This window comes from Ictidomys tridecemlineatus, chromosome 1, assembly GCF_052094955.1.
Source record: "Ictidomys tridecemlineatus isolate mIctTri1 chromosome 1, mIctTri1.hap1, whole genome shotgun sequence".
NCBI lineage: Eukaryota > Metazoa > Chordata > Mammalia > Rodentia > Sciuridae > Ictidomys > Ictidomys tridecemlineatus.
In genome coordinates, this window is record NC_135477.1 from 254,973,172 (window position 1) to 254,988,851 (window position 15,680).

At 40.6% G+C, this 15,680-nt stretch overlaps 1 protein-coding gene across 1 annotated transcript; it reads right to left on the reverse strand.

Annotated features, from left to right (window-relative positions):
• Positions 1-2,761: 2,761 nt before the first annotated feature.
• Positions 2,762-15,540, reverse strand: Cct5 (chaperonin containing TCP1 subunit 5). Its single transcript, XM_005335515.4, has 11 exons — positions 15,356-15,540; positions 11,852-11,912; positions 11,207-11,371; positions 9,582-9,780; positions 7,864-8,056; positions 7,633-7,782; positions 6,165-6,284; positions 5,344-5,529; positions 4,752-4,889; positions 4,175-4,355; positions 2,762-3,038 (listed from the first exon to the last, which is right to left on the reverse strand). Exons 1-11 carry the CDS (start codon positions 15,458-15,460, stop codon positions 2,911-2,913), a joined length of 1,626 nt encoding a protein of 541 aa, XP_005335572.1. The 5' UTR covers positions 15,461-15,540; the 3' UTR covers positions 2,762-2,910.
• Positions 15,541-15,680: the final 140 nt, after the last annotated feature.

The window sequence follows — 15,680 nt, forward strand, 5'->3', positions numbered from 1 at the left end:
TGTTTTCTAATTTGGTCTTGGGTCTCTTTCATGGAAGTGGCAATAAACTCTACCCAGCTCCAGAGGTCTTGGTCACAGATGTTTTCAGTGTGCCTTTCACAGGACGCTTTTTTTGGGGGGTGTGGTGGGAACGGGGTTTTCCTATGTTGCCCAGGCTGGCCTTGAACTCCTGGGCTCAAGTGATCAGCTTGTCTCAGCCTGTAGTAGTAGGGACTACAGATAGGTTCCTGTGCCCTTGCTGGATGACCTCATGCATACCTGTCTGACCTGTGTTCTCGGGCTCTCACATGACAGTGTCCTGCTGCTTACTACTGAGATGGTGTTCTTCTAGGAAGGAGAGTGCTGATCCGGAGGGCAGTTAGGCTCAGTCAGTAGAGACAGAGGCAATGAACTGTTCAATAAAGCACTGGATAGAGAAGCAGCATTACCAACAGATCCTGGAAACGGGTAGCATGCCTCGCAGAGCGGAAGGCAGTGGGGAGCCGTCCAGGACATGCCCTGCCAACCAGTGCAGATCACAAGAGCCGGTGAGGAGCCTGTGGGCTGAAGCCTTCACGGGGTTCCAGTGTTACCCAAGCAGCTTCTCACAGGGAATTCTAACTGGTGGATTTAGAGCAAACAGGCTTGAGTTGTGTGGGGTTGAATTTTGACTGACAGCTTACTGGCACATGTGCACAGTTCACATGGGGTGTAGGAGTCAGCGAGGTGTCACATAGGTTTCTAGCTGTCCCATAGGGAGCTGGTCACCAGGAGGTGATTGTGTGAGACATAAGTCCAGAATGACCACCCTGAGGAACCAGGGGATGAAGCACTAGAAATTGTCAAAAGCAACTCAGCCTGGCTTCTGGTTGATTATTGAATCTACACGGAGCAGATGTGGAGACAACATAAAATCCTAAGTTCACTACCCTTGACTTTTCTGGGCCTGTTTTACATCTTACCAAATGGGGATGAGAAAACATTCTGCATTAGATTGAGCATTAAAGTCAGAGCACAGGCTGTTTGCACTTAGTTACAGCCTTACACACAGGGTGCTTAGGACACCTATCTCATTCATCCAGTCTCCCAGGACCCGAGATGTGCTGGTTTGTTAATACCTGTCAAGGTACCTGGTGAGTATGCGGGCAGGTAGTTGAGTCTCCATGATTAGTATACGAAAATTTGATTGTTAGGCAGGTCTGATTTGATTTGCATTCCAGTGTGTACCCAGAATGTGTGGTGCAAATTTAATAATGCTTTTAATATCCAACTGCAGTTCTATACACCAAACTTATAAATGCTAACACTTATTCCTAAATCCACAGATTATTTAGCCAAGTACTAAAAGTCCTTAATGCTGAGGGCCATTACCAAGTAGGAATGACGCATCGAAATTTCCTTGCCAAGCGTACCCCATGCTGCTTAGAGGACATTTGATGGGACATTGCATGCATGCTTTAATGAGGTGACCTTGCTCAAGGACCAAGGCAGATCCGGGTTTAGAGCTGATCAGGTTTGAGGAAGTAACCGGCTCCTTGAGTTTAAGGCGTTGCCAGTTTAAGATAATGGGTTTTAGGGAAGTTGGAAGTTGAAGATTATTGCTGGGATTAGGGTGTTCCTGCTGCTTGTTCCCGTTGAGTTCTCGTGAGATTAAAATGGGATTTGGAGATAGCCTCGTGGAGTAGGTGGTTTGTGCGGGAGACGGAAGAACGCGTTTGCCCCTGGACCTGTGTGGAGGTGGTGTGAGAGCTGGAATAAAGAATTGCTGTTTGAACCTACAAAGCTGTGAGTGCCTCGTGATTCTGGTGCCAAGCCGAGACATTGGCCTTTGGCACCTTAATAGAGAGAACATCCAATAGCTAGTGTCTGGGCTCACAAACCTGAATGTTACTTAGGCCATTTAGGATCCAGTTTAATTCTATGGGATTTAATTCAGCATATTCTCTCCCACTGGTGGCATATAAGTAAACTCTTACCATATGGGAACCAAATACAAGTAGGAACAAAATAGGAAATAAGATGGGAACTTTATAAACAGACTGCCTCTCCTATTTGCAATGAGATGCAGCAGAACACCAACTCACCTGAGATGTGAACAGCAAAGACTGGGTTGACAGCTGAGACAACCCAGGTGAAATTCTCAGATCAAGGCCTAGTCCTTATGAAGGGCTGTGGCTGTTTTTACAAAGCAGAATTAATACCAGTCTATTATACCTGGCAATTGCAAGGCCCACTAGAGCCAAAGAGTCCTAATCTCAATTAATTTTGCTCCTTTTTAAGAAGAAAACAATTGGATCTGAACTGTCTTCTAAGCCTCTGCTGGTGGTACAACTGCCCACACTGGTTCTGATTTTGCATGCTGGAGTGTGACCAGGACCAAAATCAAGCAAAGGGGACAACAAGAGCATTAAATCCTTTACCACTGGTCTTATCAGCACCATGAAAAAGTATCCACTTGTGCTACTGTAACCCAGTTAACAGGACTTTAGATGCTGGAATACTCATCTACAATGAGGAATCAGATCAAGCCCACACTCGTCTTAATGCTGTAATGTATCCCAAGAACAAATGCAATGTTTAAACTCCTTGAAACAGTTTCTACAGCTTCTTTGGGGAAAAATATACTCAAACCCCTTCAATTAAGGCAGCTTTTAATTAATGGTACACTAAATGTTTCTTGAAGAAAATTAAGATTATGTTTAAAGAGATCTCTTTAATGAATACAAAAGCTTGTCAGACAGTATCCCTACAATTACACAGTTCTGAACAAGTGAAACCATGGTTAACAAACAACTATTTTTATTATAGCATCTACAGTATCTGAAAAAGGGAAGTAATAATAAATAACTGTAGCTGCATCACAAGACACCCATTTATTTAATCACAGTAGTAAATCTTGCTACTACATTTTATTCTAAACTTTTTAAATTTTTATTCTTCAGATTCTCCAGGCTTACGGATGTCATCAATCTTCAAAATCATTCTAACCATCTGTGTTGCAAGAGATATCTGTTGCTTTTTGCCAATCAAGGTTTCTATGACATGTTGTTGTTGCATATCTGAAAAATAAAGTAAATCAATTACCCCAAAACAGCATACATAGCCAATCAATAAGCAGCTTAAATTTATGAAATCACAGTGAAACTTAAATACAGCTGGTGTGGTGCTGTACATTTGTAGTCTCAACTAGTGGGAGGCTGAAATAGGAGGATCCCCTGACTTCAAAAGTTTGAGGCCTAGTGGGCTGTACACAGCGAGACCTCATCTCAAAATCAAACTCAACCAAATGGAACAAAACAAGAACAAAAAAATCCAAATCAAACTGTGGTGCCCAAGTGGTCAATAATCTCAGTTAATTTTCAGATGAATTTCATTACTCCCAAGGACATTCTGGAATTTGAATCTGGCTAACAGTTGCAAGGGGACAGGATTCTCAGTAACTTACTGAAAAGAAATCATCAGCAACACTGCATCCTACAAAGCATCCACAACCCAACTTAGTACATCTTGAAGGTATCTGAAATGTTTCCTAGAAATGTCTAATATTAATACACATAGTCCTTCAAGTTAAAAACATTAAATACTTGTCTGTCAAGGAGTTATTGTTACTAAAATCCCTGGCATGTTGAACCTGAAAAACAGAAATATACCTACACTTCTATGTAAAAAACTGTCATATTATGTGGGTGGGACTGATTGCAAGAATCCAGTTATGGCCTGATCAGACAGAAATCATGAGACCAATGATGCAACAAGCTAAAGTTCTCCACCTGTTCAACAAACAGCAAGAGAAGTTCCCGTGCACTGGTTTACAAAACATTCACTTGTCTAAGGGCATATAACCACATAGTAAGCTGTGAACTAAAAGTCCATTTCAGAGCTGTTTTATGACATCCAGAACTCACTGATAAGACATTTGTGTTAAAAAGGAAGGCAATTATTTTTTAAAAGTAGAGATTAAGATATGCCATCCTTAGAAATTCCATATCATATCTTATGGTTACTGTAATGAGTTTCACGTTGCTAGGGCTAACCAACTCTTACAGTTTAAAACATTCTAAAATCCAGGACTAATAGCCAAAGCGTGTTTAAGTATTTAAAGAGATGATAAATCTCATAGTATATATAACATACTGAACAGTAACATTATTCTTCAACTTAAAGCTCCACACAAAGAATCATGACAGTTCCTCACCATTTGTACCCTTGTGCAAACAGTCAATTCCAAGAGCAGGGTTCTTCTCCTTTACTTGTTTAGCTCGGACTTCAGTCATGGTCTGGATGGGATTCATGCCACTGTTTTCAGAAAGGGCCATGGGGATGACCTCCAATGCATCTGCAAAAGCTCTCATGGCATACTGCTCCAAGGTTGGGCACTGGAAGGGCACAAGGGTATAGTAAGCGCATATGGGAAAAACCAGACCCAACCAACACCATCCAGCAGTAATCTGCAAACAATTATATTATATACTTTGAAAAGACTACTTTTAAAGAGTTGAATAAGTTGTCTTGATTTTTTTTTCACTCTCCAGAACAGAAGGTTTTACAGAATAAGAGTGGAAATTATAAAACACATGTCCGAGAAATGTTTTTACAGTGAAGCAGGTCTCACTGCTTTATTTTTAAGTTAGAAATACTCATTTGTAATGATCAAAAATGGCCAAGTAATGCTAGTGTTATGGTGATGTGAGTTGGAGCTTGTAAGTCACGATGCTTCTGCTCCACAGCCTTACTCTTATGCATACAACAAACCTCTAGTTTGTGTCTTTTACCTTATCTGCTTCTTGGCTAACTGCCAAAGCACAAGATATTTCAGCAGCACCTCCTCCATACACCACACGGTTATCACGGATGAGGTTCCGGATGACACACAAAGCATCATGGAGAGACCGTTTTGCTTCTTCAATGATCTAGGGAAAAGTTCTGTGTCAATTAATGGGATCAAGGTCTATTCATTTAGAGCCAAATATCTAGTTTTGTTTAAGAGTCTGCTGGGTACTGAAATATGTCTTAACAGTTCCTTATTAGAGCCATCCAGGTTAAAACACATGGTGAGGGTATGTTACCATATTCAGATACTCTTTTATGAGGTAAAACATATTGATTTGCATTTATCACAACGTGCTAAAAATTTATTCTTGAAGAACAGAGATTGTTAATGGTTATGTATACAGGTTTCTTGTTCCCACCAAAGGGACAGCAAAAAGGCCTTTGTACCTTGTTAACACTGTCGTTAGTAATTTTTCACCACTGTAACTGAGCATAATGATTAATGGTAATGGTATTACAGTTGGGGGAAAAAAAAAAAAAAAGCCAAACCATGTACCAAAATCAGGAAATCCAGGACAAACAACTGACTCTTACCATCTTATTTCCTCCTCTAATGAAGATGGTTACGGCTCTGGAATTCTTACACTGCTCAATGACCAGCATTTTGTCTTTAGTCGTGCCAAATGAGATCTCCTGTACCAGACCAGCGAAGCCCAACTTCTCAACTGTGAGTTCTGAGAATCGAGGGACAATCCGTCCTCCTGTTGCAATGGCAATCAGCTAATTGGGGTGCACCAGGGAGGCAAAGACAACACAGGTCAATGTTGGCAAACTGGACCAAAAAAGAGCTAAATGTAACCTAGATCCACCTTCTTCACTAGAATTGCTGCACCTCTCTGGACAAATAATTTCAAGTTCAATGCAAAGTGCCCTGCTAGAATGAACAGGTTCTGAAGACCTGGGATTCTTGGTCTGGTTCTGCTGCTACCTAGCTATAACAACCCAGGAAGGGTTCCTGTCTTTCTTCTGGGAATGTGTACTGCAGTGGAGGAAAGGGAGGACCACAGAGACAGTGCATATCTGCTGTCCACAACAGTGCTTGGGACAGCTGTTGGTATCAGGCTAACACAGAAAGGGATGAGCCCAGTCTTCCTGCCTCGGAAAGTCAATGAGAAGCAAGTGAAATAACCAGGGAAAAGCATTTCAATATGGCATGAAACACAAGAAATACACAGAACCATTATCCAATCAAAAAGGATTCTAGCACTTTCCTTTCCCCCAGCTCATTCTCTTCTAATTGGTGGATCCTTGGCATAATGTGGTTATTTAAAGGAATTCCTACCAAAACAGCCTCTAAATACATTGCAAGCTCAACCCCTACGTACAGGGAAAGCTCTTGGCATGGGATTTCCTACCTCAATTTCAGGTCCTCCTACCCAGCGCACTGCAGGCAGGTTATTCTGAAGAAGTAAATGATTTGCTTCATCATCAAAGCCCCACTGGCAAATGGCTAGGTTAGCACCAGTTTCTTTAATCTAGAAAAAGAAATACCAGTTATACTAGTAAAAAGTAGTATTACAAAACCAAAAACAAGTAACACAGAAAACTAATAAGGAACTACATGAATATGTCACTACAAGTATCTATAGTAATCACCTCATTTTTCATACTGTGCTTTGAAACCACAATCTATAATTTATGCTGAATCCCACTGTTAAGAGTGAAGCAAAACAAGACTTGCCAAAAGACCAATATTAACCTCTCCCAAAGGTTAACAGCTCTACCCTGGCATAAATACCCATGAAGTGGTTTCATTTGTGTACCTGGACAAGACCCAAATGTAACAACACACACTCATCTATATTCTTTGCTTGTCTCATTTGAGCGGACAATCTGAGGATCAACAGAAAATTTAGGGGCCCAAAAAGGCAATTCTGTTCTAGAAAGCATGTAAATAAACACCCGAGTACCTTTTCTCAAGAAGGAAAGGACACAACAAATCATTCCTCCAAGGTCCCATTTTGACCAAAGCCTCTCAGACCACCCACCACTCCTTGGTTATCCATCTCTTTTCCCTCCCTCTGTGGAAGTTGGGTCATCAAGAGTAGACTACGTATCCAACGTTTCTGTCACATCTGCTGTGAACAGACTGTCTGTTTTAAAATGCCCGCATTCCTCTTTAAGAAGAGGCTATTTTTCCTTAAGATGTGCTCAAAATGGGAAGAGAGTCCCTTTTGCTTCTCACAGTAGCCTATGATGTTCCTCTTAGGTCACTCTCATTCTTTAACATTTTAGTCTCTAGCCCTAACACCATTCTATTCATCTTAGCAGCCTGCAAATGACCAAATCATCTATCTTGGTTTTTGTCTTTTCCAGTGCACCCCATCCAGCATTCCCCTGCCCACCCTGGAGTTTATCAATGTTGTCAGCAAAAACTGTTGACAGGTAACATGCACACTTCATTATCAGGGGCCAGGGGAAAACATTAAGATATTTACAAACTCATACTGACTTGACTGAGCAACTTTCATCTAAAAATTACATGAAATGTCCCAGGAGAGAAAATAGCACAATCAAAAGTACAGCTCTAAGTAATGGTGCTTACTCTTCAAAACACACTAACCATTTCATTTTATGTCTTTCTATATGACATTTGGCTTTTTTCTGTGTTTATTATTTTTATGAAGTAAAACTGAACAAATACTATGTTATACATTATTTGTAGCCACATAATGGGAGTATCAAGGTAATTGATAATTACCTTGATTATATCAATATATCAAAGGATAATTCAGGTCAATTCCACATGTATTTTATTAACCATACTTAATTAATTCCATCCTTTGAGAGTTTAAATTTCTTAACAGTTTATATAAGACTTACTTGTTGAATCATCTCTTCAAACTTCTCCTTTTCATATTTTTGAAGGGCTTTAAAATCTTCCACAGAGGTTACATCCAGCTTGTGCTTTGTCTTTGGTTTAGGTGGTTCAAATGGACATGTGAGAATCGCAATTTTAGCATTTTCCACTTTCTATGGGGAAAAATAAAAACATTTAAATTGGCAGATTTAAGAGTTAAAACATGGTGTGAAGCTTTAAAAGCAATGACTTACTTTTGGCATCTGGGGGTGACTGAAATCCTTGTCCACAATCACACCCTTAATAAGTTTGGTGTCCTCCAGCCTCCCACCCACTTTGCCTTCTACTTTGATGAGCTCAAAGTCAACATCTCTCCTATCCATATCTGCCACGGTGAGGACAGCATTCACAGCAATCTCAGCCATTTGTCGATGACAGCTGTTAACACTGAAGAAAACATAACAGAACTTTTTCACAATGATTTCAAAACTTATGTTGTTTAGAGTTTTCTAGAAAGGAATGCCATTATAAACTCATTTCCATCTGGGGCAGGTTCTCAGCCTGGGATTCATAGACTCCAAAGGGGACCATAAAGTTGCATGGGGGAAAATGTGCATCTTTATTTTCACTAAAATTTACTATTTCCTTCCACTACGAATGCACATAAAAGACCACTGTAGTATGGCACTGAGACTTTTCAAAGAGTGCACTACTTTTAAAAAACGTATGGCTACTTTAGAAGTTCAAAGTAGAATGGGAAAGATAAATCATCCAGGAAAAGTAATAAATCTTATCTCTGAGAGTCGGGCACCTACTGAGAAGTGAAAAGCCTAGATGGGGCAGTCTACTTTTAAGAGAATTCCCTCTACAGCATCAGTTACAGATGGGGGATGTCATCTTTTTGAAAGCTGTGAAATACTTAAAGACTGGTCAATAAACTTAAGAGGCTAGAAAAAACCACAAGAGAAATTCAATACTTCAAATAATGTCTGAAATCCAAGTCATAAGAGAACCATGAAACTGAAAATGTTAGTATCCTAAGTAGGTAACTTACAATATTCTGCTTTATATTTGGCTACCATCAGTCCATTTAAGCATTTGTAGTAAAAAACCATACACACTTGAACAAGTTCAACTTATAAAGCAACAATTAAGTAAGGTTTATATAGGTTAGGTCACACAACTGTCTTCCTTTCATGAGAAAATCATGATAGGCCATGGAGGGGGCCACCCAAGGCAGCCAACACCTTGTCAAGAAGCTATTCTCAGCTGCCAGGATGTCTTCCTCTGAGAGAAGGCAGCAGACAGTGGCTGCATTTCCCCTGACCCCTCTGTGCTGAGACACTTCCTTTTTGCTTAAACTACCACACATACAGAAAATTGAAACATTGTTTTCTCACATATTAAAGTATAGCCACCTCTTGCATTGTTATGAGTTAAATAAAAAGTGTAATAAAGGACCTTACACTAGATTTTTATGCTACATTATGGCAATCAACCATGTTTCTGTTATTGTTCAAAAAACTGTTTGTGCTTACAATATTTAGCAGTAAGCCTGTCAAATAGAAGGCATTAGGCAAACACCTGATGAGTCAATTTCACGACTGATCCTCCTTACTAAATTAAAACTCTGGACTAGTAAATTTGCTTGCTTGCTAAATGAAAACTAGAAACTCCTTTTCTCCAGTTTCCTAACAAAGAAATGATAGAAGTGTTATGTAAGACCCTTTTAGGTTGATTTCAAATCAGCCTATCCTGCTAAATTAAAGGACTATGTATTTCACAAACATTGTCAAAATTTAGCAACTGAACTGGGAAATTTAGTTTCTAATTACAACACAAGATGCCTATGTCTATATCCACACTAAATAAAAGCAAAACTAAACAGAAAACTTTATCAAATCAGTAACAAACTGGCCATCATACTGTTGCCTTTAGAAACAGGGAAACATTCTACAAACATAACACGCACACTTTAGAGCCCAGAGTGGTTTTTGCAGTCTGAATCAGTGGTTCAGGGTTCTTTATGTCAACGAGGACACGATCACTGATCTTGTCCAGGTGCTCAATAGCAATGCGAGCAGCCTGCTCGTAGCCGTCAGCAATCCTGATGGGGTGAATGCCTCGGTCTAGCAACTGCTCGGCTTCTTCCAGCAACGCACCAGCCAGGACTGCAAACAAGACAGTGACAGTCAGACTGGGAGAACGTTAAAACTTTTAGTATAGTAAAATTATCAAAGATAGTCCCAGAATTAAGGTGGATATGATCTTAGAAGCTGGGCTATTTTTGAAAGGGAGGCCTTGTTTTGGTCCTAGCAAAGTTATAGCATGCATGTCTCTCCTTACAGAGCAATGTTCAATCCTCAGTGATGTGAAGAATGCAAATAAAGAACAAAATGCAAGAACGTTTTTATTTTCATAAGGAGATAGAAAGATTTTAATCTCTTCAATCTTTTCCAACTCTTTAAAAAACTATAAATGTCTAAACTGTCAGGGGAAAAACAAATGCAAGAACAGTAAAGTGAACACCTGTTCACTTAACATTTTGATATGCATACACCCTCTTTTTCTGTCCAAGTCCTTGAAAATCAGTTGCAGAAATCATGATGCCACAATTCTATATTTTAGCATCTGGCCAAGAACCAAGACATTTTCCTATAAAACTCCAATGTAACCGTCAAGAAACTTAATCTTGCAGGCATGGTGGTGGTGCACGCCTATATCCCAGAGGCTACAAGGGTGAGGCAGGATAGAGAGTTCAAAGCCCGCTATACAACAACTTAGCGAGACCCTGTCTCTAAATAAAAATATTAAAAAATGCTGGGGAACGTGGCTCAGTGCTTAAGCACCCCTGGGTTCAATCCCCAGTACTAAAAACAACAAAAAATACACAAGCAAACAAAAATAATACAACAGAGAGCTGGGCACCTGTAATCCCAGCAGCTTGGGAGTGAGGCAGGAGTTCAAAGCCAGCCTCAGCAATGGCCAGGTACTAAGCAACTAGGCAAGACTACTCTCCAAAGAAACACAATAGGACTGGGGATGTGGTTCAGTGGTTGAGTGCCCCCTAGTTGAATCCAGGAAGCAAAGCAAAGCAAAGCAAAACAACAAGCAACAACAACAAAACACGAATCCTGACACAATACCATTATTTTTTATATGATCTATAATTAAATCCCCCGCTTGTCCTAAATATCCTTCACACCCCCCCCCAAAGCCAGCCACAATAAAGAGCCACACACTACAGCTGGCTGTTCTTTCACATTCTTGAGTGTCCTCCTACCCTCTTTCTGTTCTTTTGTGACACTCGGTTTTTTTTAGTTGTCAATGGATCTCTCGTTTTATTTATTTATACGTGGTGCTGAGGACTGAATCCAGGGCCTCATGCATACCAGGCAAGCACTCTACCACTGAGCCACAACTCCAGCCCACAGTGATACTGAATTTTAAAAAGCATGGGACACTTGTGGCATTCTCAGCTTAGATTCCACTGTTTGCTCATGACTTGATCCAGAGCAAGTATTTTCAGTAGGCATGTTAGCCCTGTGATTGATTTCAAACCTCTTAGATGAGAAAGGATAAGCTATCTTTTCTTACCAACCACTCCTGTGGTTCCATCTCCAATTTCATCATCCTGGGATTTGGACAGTTCAACCATCAACTTGGCAATCTGATGATCAACATCCATCATACTTAAAATGGTGGCCCCATCATTAGTTACAGTCACATCGCCATCCTTATCTACCATCATCTTATCCAGTCCTAGAAAGAAAATAATGCTTAGAAGGCCTTTTTTTTTTTTTGGAGAAGGGGGAACCCAATACCAACTCAGAGATCTTTTTATTTATACAATTTATTAGAAAACAAATAATTCAACATACATAAAATACTGTATGAAGACATTTTTAGACTGGCTAACCTAAAGCAACATCACACTGAAAAACAGATCTAAGTGGCTAAAACCAGAGAAATAGAAAAAAAATTATGGACCACCACTAAATATATGAATTTCAAAAGATAACAGATATAATTTGGAAAATACTAAGTGATAATAAGTGAAAAAAAAGTGTGATGTAAAACTGCACACACAATTAACAGAACCATGTTTAAGAAATCTGGAACACACTAAAACATTTGGGCTGTGTAAGGGTATGAGACACTGTACTACAGTTTTCTAAAGATATTACATTGACTTTCATTTAAAACTTTTGCTAAAGAATACAGATTTGTTAAGACTCTTACCATTTGGTCCAAGAGATGTTCTCATTGTATTTGCTACAGCCTTTGCAGCCATTATATGGGACTAAATAAAACAGAAAAGACACCCAGTTACAAACCATTTCAATAGTTAGAAGCAGAGGTGAGGATTTCCAAAAACACCCGTCTCTGCCTGTCTGTCTTCTGGAAGCTTCTACATTTAAGAGGCTATCGACAGGTCTAACACTAAGTGTGTTGACAATTATGATTACTGGCTTCAGTAGGCAAAGAAAAGTAGAAACAGAATTTGACTGCTTTCTGTTATCCCATTTAACCCTCGACATGTCAATGTGTCAATTCTCTCACCAGCCAGGGCCTGGAGTCCAACTACAGACATGCAACATATTGAACTTTCATACTGTGGTCTACTGTGAAAATATTCCTGTGGGTTCTACATATAACATATAACCCAAACAGAGGAGTTACCCTTGCCTGTCAAAGGTTTTAAGAAAGATAATTCAAAGAGAAAAAGTTCTGAATAGTGGTTAAGAACTTGGTAATAGTGATTCTGTGGAGGCACATAATTGGGCAGGCTGCTCTATTTTAACCTGTTTAAACTTTCTCCTTCCTTATCCTTCCAGTTCTGTTTCTAGAGAGAAAAATATAAACCTTAAGGCACCATGGTTCAGTTACATCATAGACTAAACAGGATTTTGGTGGCTGAACTAAGAACTTAGCATGCTTTGTTTTAGGTTATGCACCTTTAGAATACAATTCCTTCCTAAGCCAACTACCCTGCATTTTTAAGGCAAATTGTTATACAGCAATGTGTTATACAACCAAAGAATTTCAACAAAATACTAATTAACTTTAAGGCTTTAAATAACAAGGGAAAAAGAGTTTGTAACCTTTACCCATGAAAATGTTATGGCTAATGACATTTCCTTTATTCTTTCCCATTTTGGTTCTCTCTTAAGTCAACTAGATGTTATATGAGATCAGAGGATTCAAGGTACACACCCTCAAACTGAAGAGCCTCAAAGTGTGCAGAATCAGAGCTTCTAAATTCTTAAAAGACTTAATGTTACTGGTTTAAATAAGCCTTAGGTTTTTGTTTCTACATTTTAGGAAAATAAATAACATGCCTTGCTGTAACATCTGGACAGGTTTATTAATTTGCAGAGAAATCCTTGGAACTCAGAGGTGTTAGTTACAGCAAACAATCTTCCTAGTTGACTGCCACCCCTCTGCAAATAAAACTTATATGCCAATGACATGAGAATGCTAAGATAACCAAAGCTTGTAAATACCCCTCCCTATCCCTACACTTAATTAGGCTCACATTTCCTCCAAAGGCTGTTTCCTTTCTTTTTTTGTTTTCTTGCTTTAACAACCTAACTCAGATTCGAAGCTCCCTACAGAATTTCAAAGTCTCATATCGCCTTCTAGCCCTTAGTTCATTCCATATCCAACTAAATTAATTTTCCCAAAACAGCTACTTAATACTTCCAAAACATTAAATAACTTCCAGTGCCTCAACATGCAAGTTAAAAGTTACAGTTTGTTCTTCAAAGCCCTTCACAATCTGAAACTCAACTTTCTTCTGTGAAAATGATCTCTGCTTGTTCTCTAAACACATTTTCAATCTCTAAGGTGTCCATGCATAGAAAGCCCTCCTCCCATCAAAATCCCCGCTACTCTTTAAAGCAGTTCAAATGCACATGTTCAGTAAAACCTTTTCGGTCAGCCTGGCATGTTACAAAAGATATAAAGTTCATTCAGTCTGTGAAAACACTGGAAGCCCTTAAAATACATTTTGAAAGGTATGTCTTTATAGAGAAATTTTAAAAAGATAACCATCATAGGGAAGAGGTTCTTAACTGGGAGCAGTTTTATCTCCCAGGATACACCTGACAATATCTGAATATGTTTTAAACCATCAAAATTGGAGAGGGGGTTGGATATAATGGTGCACAACTGTTATCATAGCTACTGAGACAAGAGGCAGGAGTTTGCAAGTTCAAGGCTAGACTGGGCAACATGGTGAGATCCTGTCTCAAAACAAAAAACGAGGGCTTAGTGGTATAGTGCTTGCCTAGCATGTGTGCAAGGCCCTGGGTTCAAACCTCAGTACTGCAATAACAGAAACAAGCCCAACTGCCCCCAACAAAATCTGGATAGGCAATGTTACTGCCATGTAGTGAGTTGAGATCAGGCAAACTGCTAGGTCTCCCTACACAGTGTAGGGCTCCACACCAAAGAATGACCTACACCCAAATGTCAACAATACCAAGGGTGAAAGTGGTGCTCTTTAGTAGCTATGTACATGGGCAATTTCTCTGGTCCTAAATTTCCAGTTCTGTAAAACTGTACCTATCCCATAGGGTGAAGACTACACAAAAAACTCCATATAGATAGCACAAAATGGTTGATACAAAATAATCTGTACCTTTAATTGTATTGTTAAATTTATGGTGAGCTGGATGTTACTTTATCTGCAATTTCCTTTAGGTGAAAAGTGGAACTGAATATGTAATATGAGTACCTTTGAAAAAAAATTTTTTTTTTTTAAAGAAAGAAAATGAACTGTGAGTACCCAGCATGGATCAAGCACTGAGGCTTCAAAACACTATTTCAATACCTGTCAAGTCCTCTGGCAGTAATTAGCCCGGCTGGGAAACCAGTCCAGAGAGGCTGTGTAACTTAAGTCCAACAGTCAGAACTGTATTATTTAAACGACAAGACACTATGTGAACCTGGTGCCATGCTTTACCCACATAAAACGCCTAAAGGGCCCCATCCCAAAATGTCCCTTCCTATACATTTTCTCTGCTACCATCTGTAGTCAATTCAGAAGATCCTTTCTAACTTGGACTCTTGCCCTGATTTCCTTAAAACTTCTTTATTCTGCTTTATTCTGTTCAGTCTAGCTCAAAACGTTGCCTTCTACGGTGTATCATCCAATCCCTGATCAAATGCCATGCCGTTATCAAATGCTTGCAGGACTCCCTTCTAATCACACACCATCCTGAATTATAGACATCTGTCCATTTTTCGCTCTTTCAAGTTTCCACGACGCCGCACACATAAAAAGCACTCAAAAGTGAAATACTGCGACTAAACCTTTACGAGTGACAAAGAAAACCAGCTTGTTTCTTTCGGGCTGTTGCGGGTACACCAGCTGAGAGCTGGACACACAGCCTTAACCAGACGGGTGGCCCCGCCCAGAAGTCCAGCGAGCTCTGGGGGCTGCAGAGCCGGCCGAAAAGCGGTTCTGCTCCTCGCGCGGGCTGACCTGGGGCCGCCGCCCAGCTCTGGGGGCGCTGGCGGCCCGCCCCAGCCCCCACGAAGGCAACGGCGATGTCGGGCAGCCTTTCCCGAGCGCAGGCAGCGGGGTGCGCGGCCAGGGCCGAGAAGGGCTGCCTGAAGAAGAGGGTCTCCACTTTCCGGCCGGCACATGGCACCACCGCGCCTAAGCCTGCGCAGGCGCAGAGCCACAGCTCCGGCCACCGTCCCTTATTCCACCGCATGCGTGTCCCGAGCCGTTACCTTGAGGGCCTCAAGTCCCATAAGCCGAGACTTGCGGTCCTGATCCTTGATGATGAGGAAGGGGCGCCCATATTCATCGAATGCGAGGGTCCCCACGGACGCCATGATTCAGCCACAGGAGTTACTTTCCCACTGCCGATGGAGACCGCTCCGGAACTGAGAACGCGCCTTCCTCTCGCGGGAGGGCTCAACAGCTCGCGCATGCGTAGAGAGACTGCTGGAGATTTATTTTTTAACCGAGACTAGTTTTACGCCAGACAGTAACTTCTGGAATCAGTGGCCTTTGGAAGCTTCTATCATCCAGGAAAGTTGAGGGGGGGCAGTG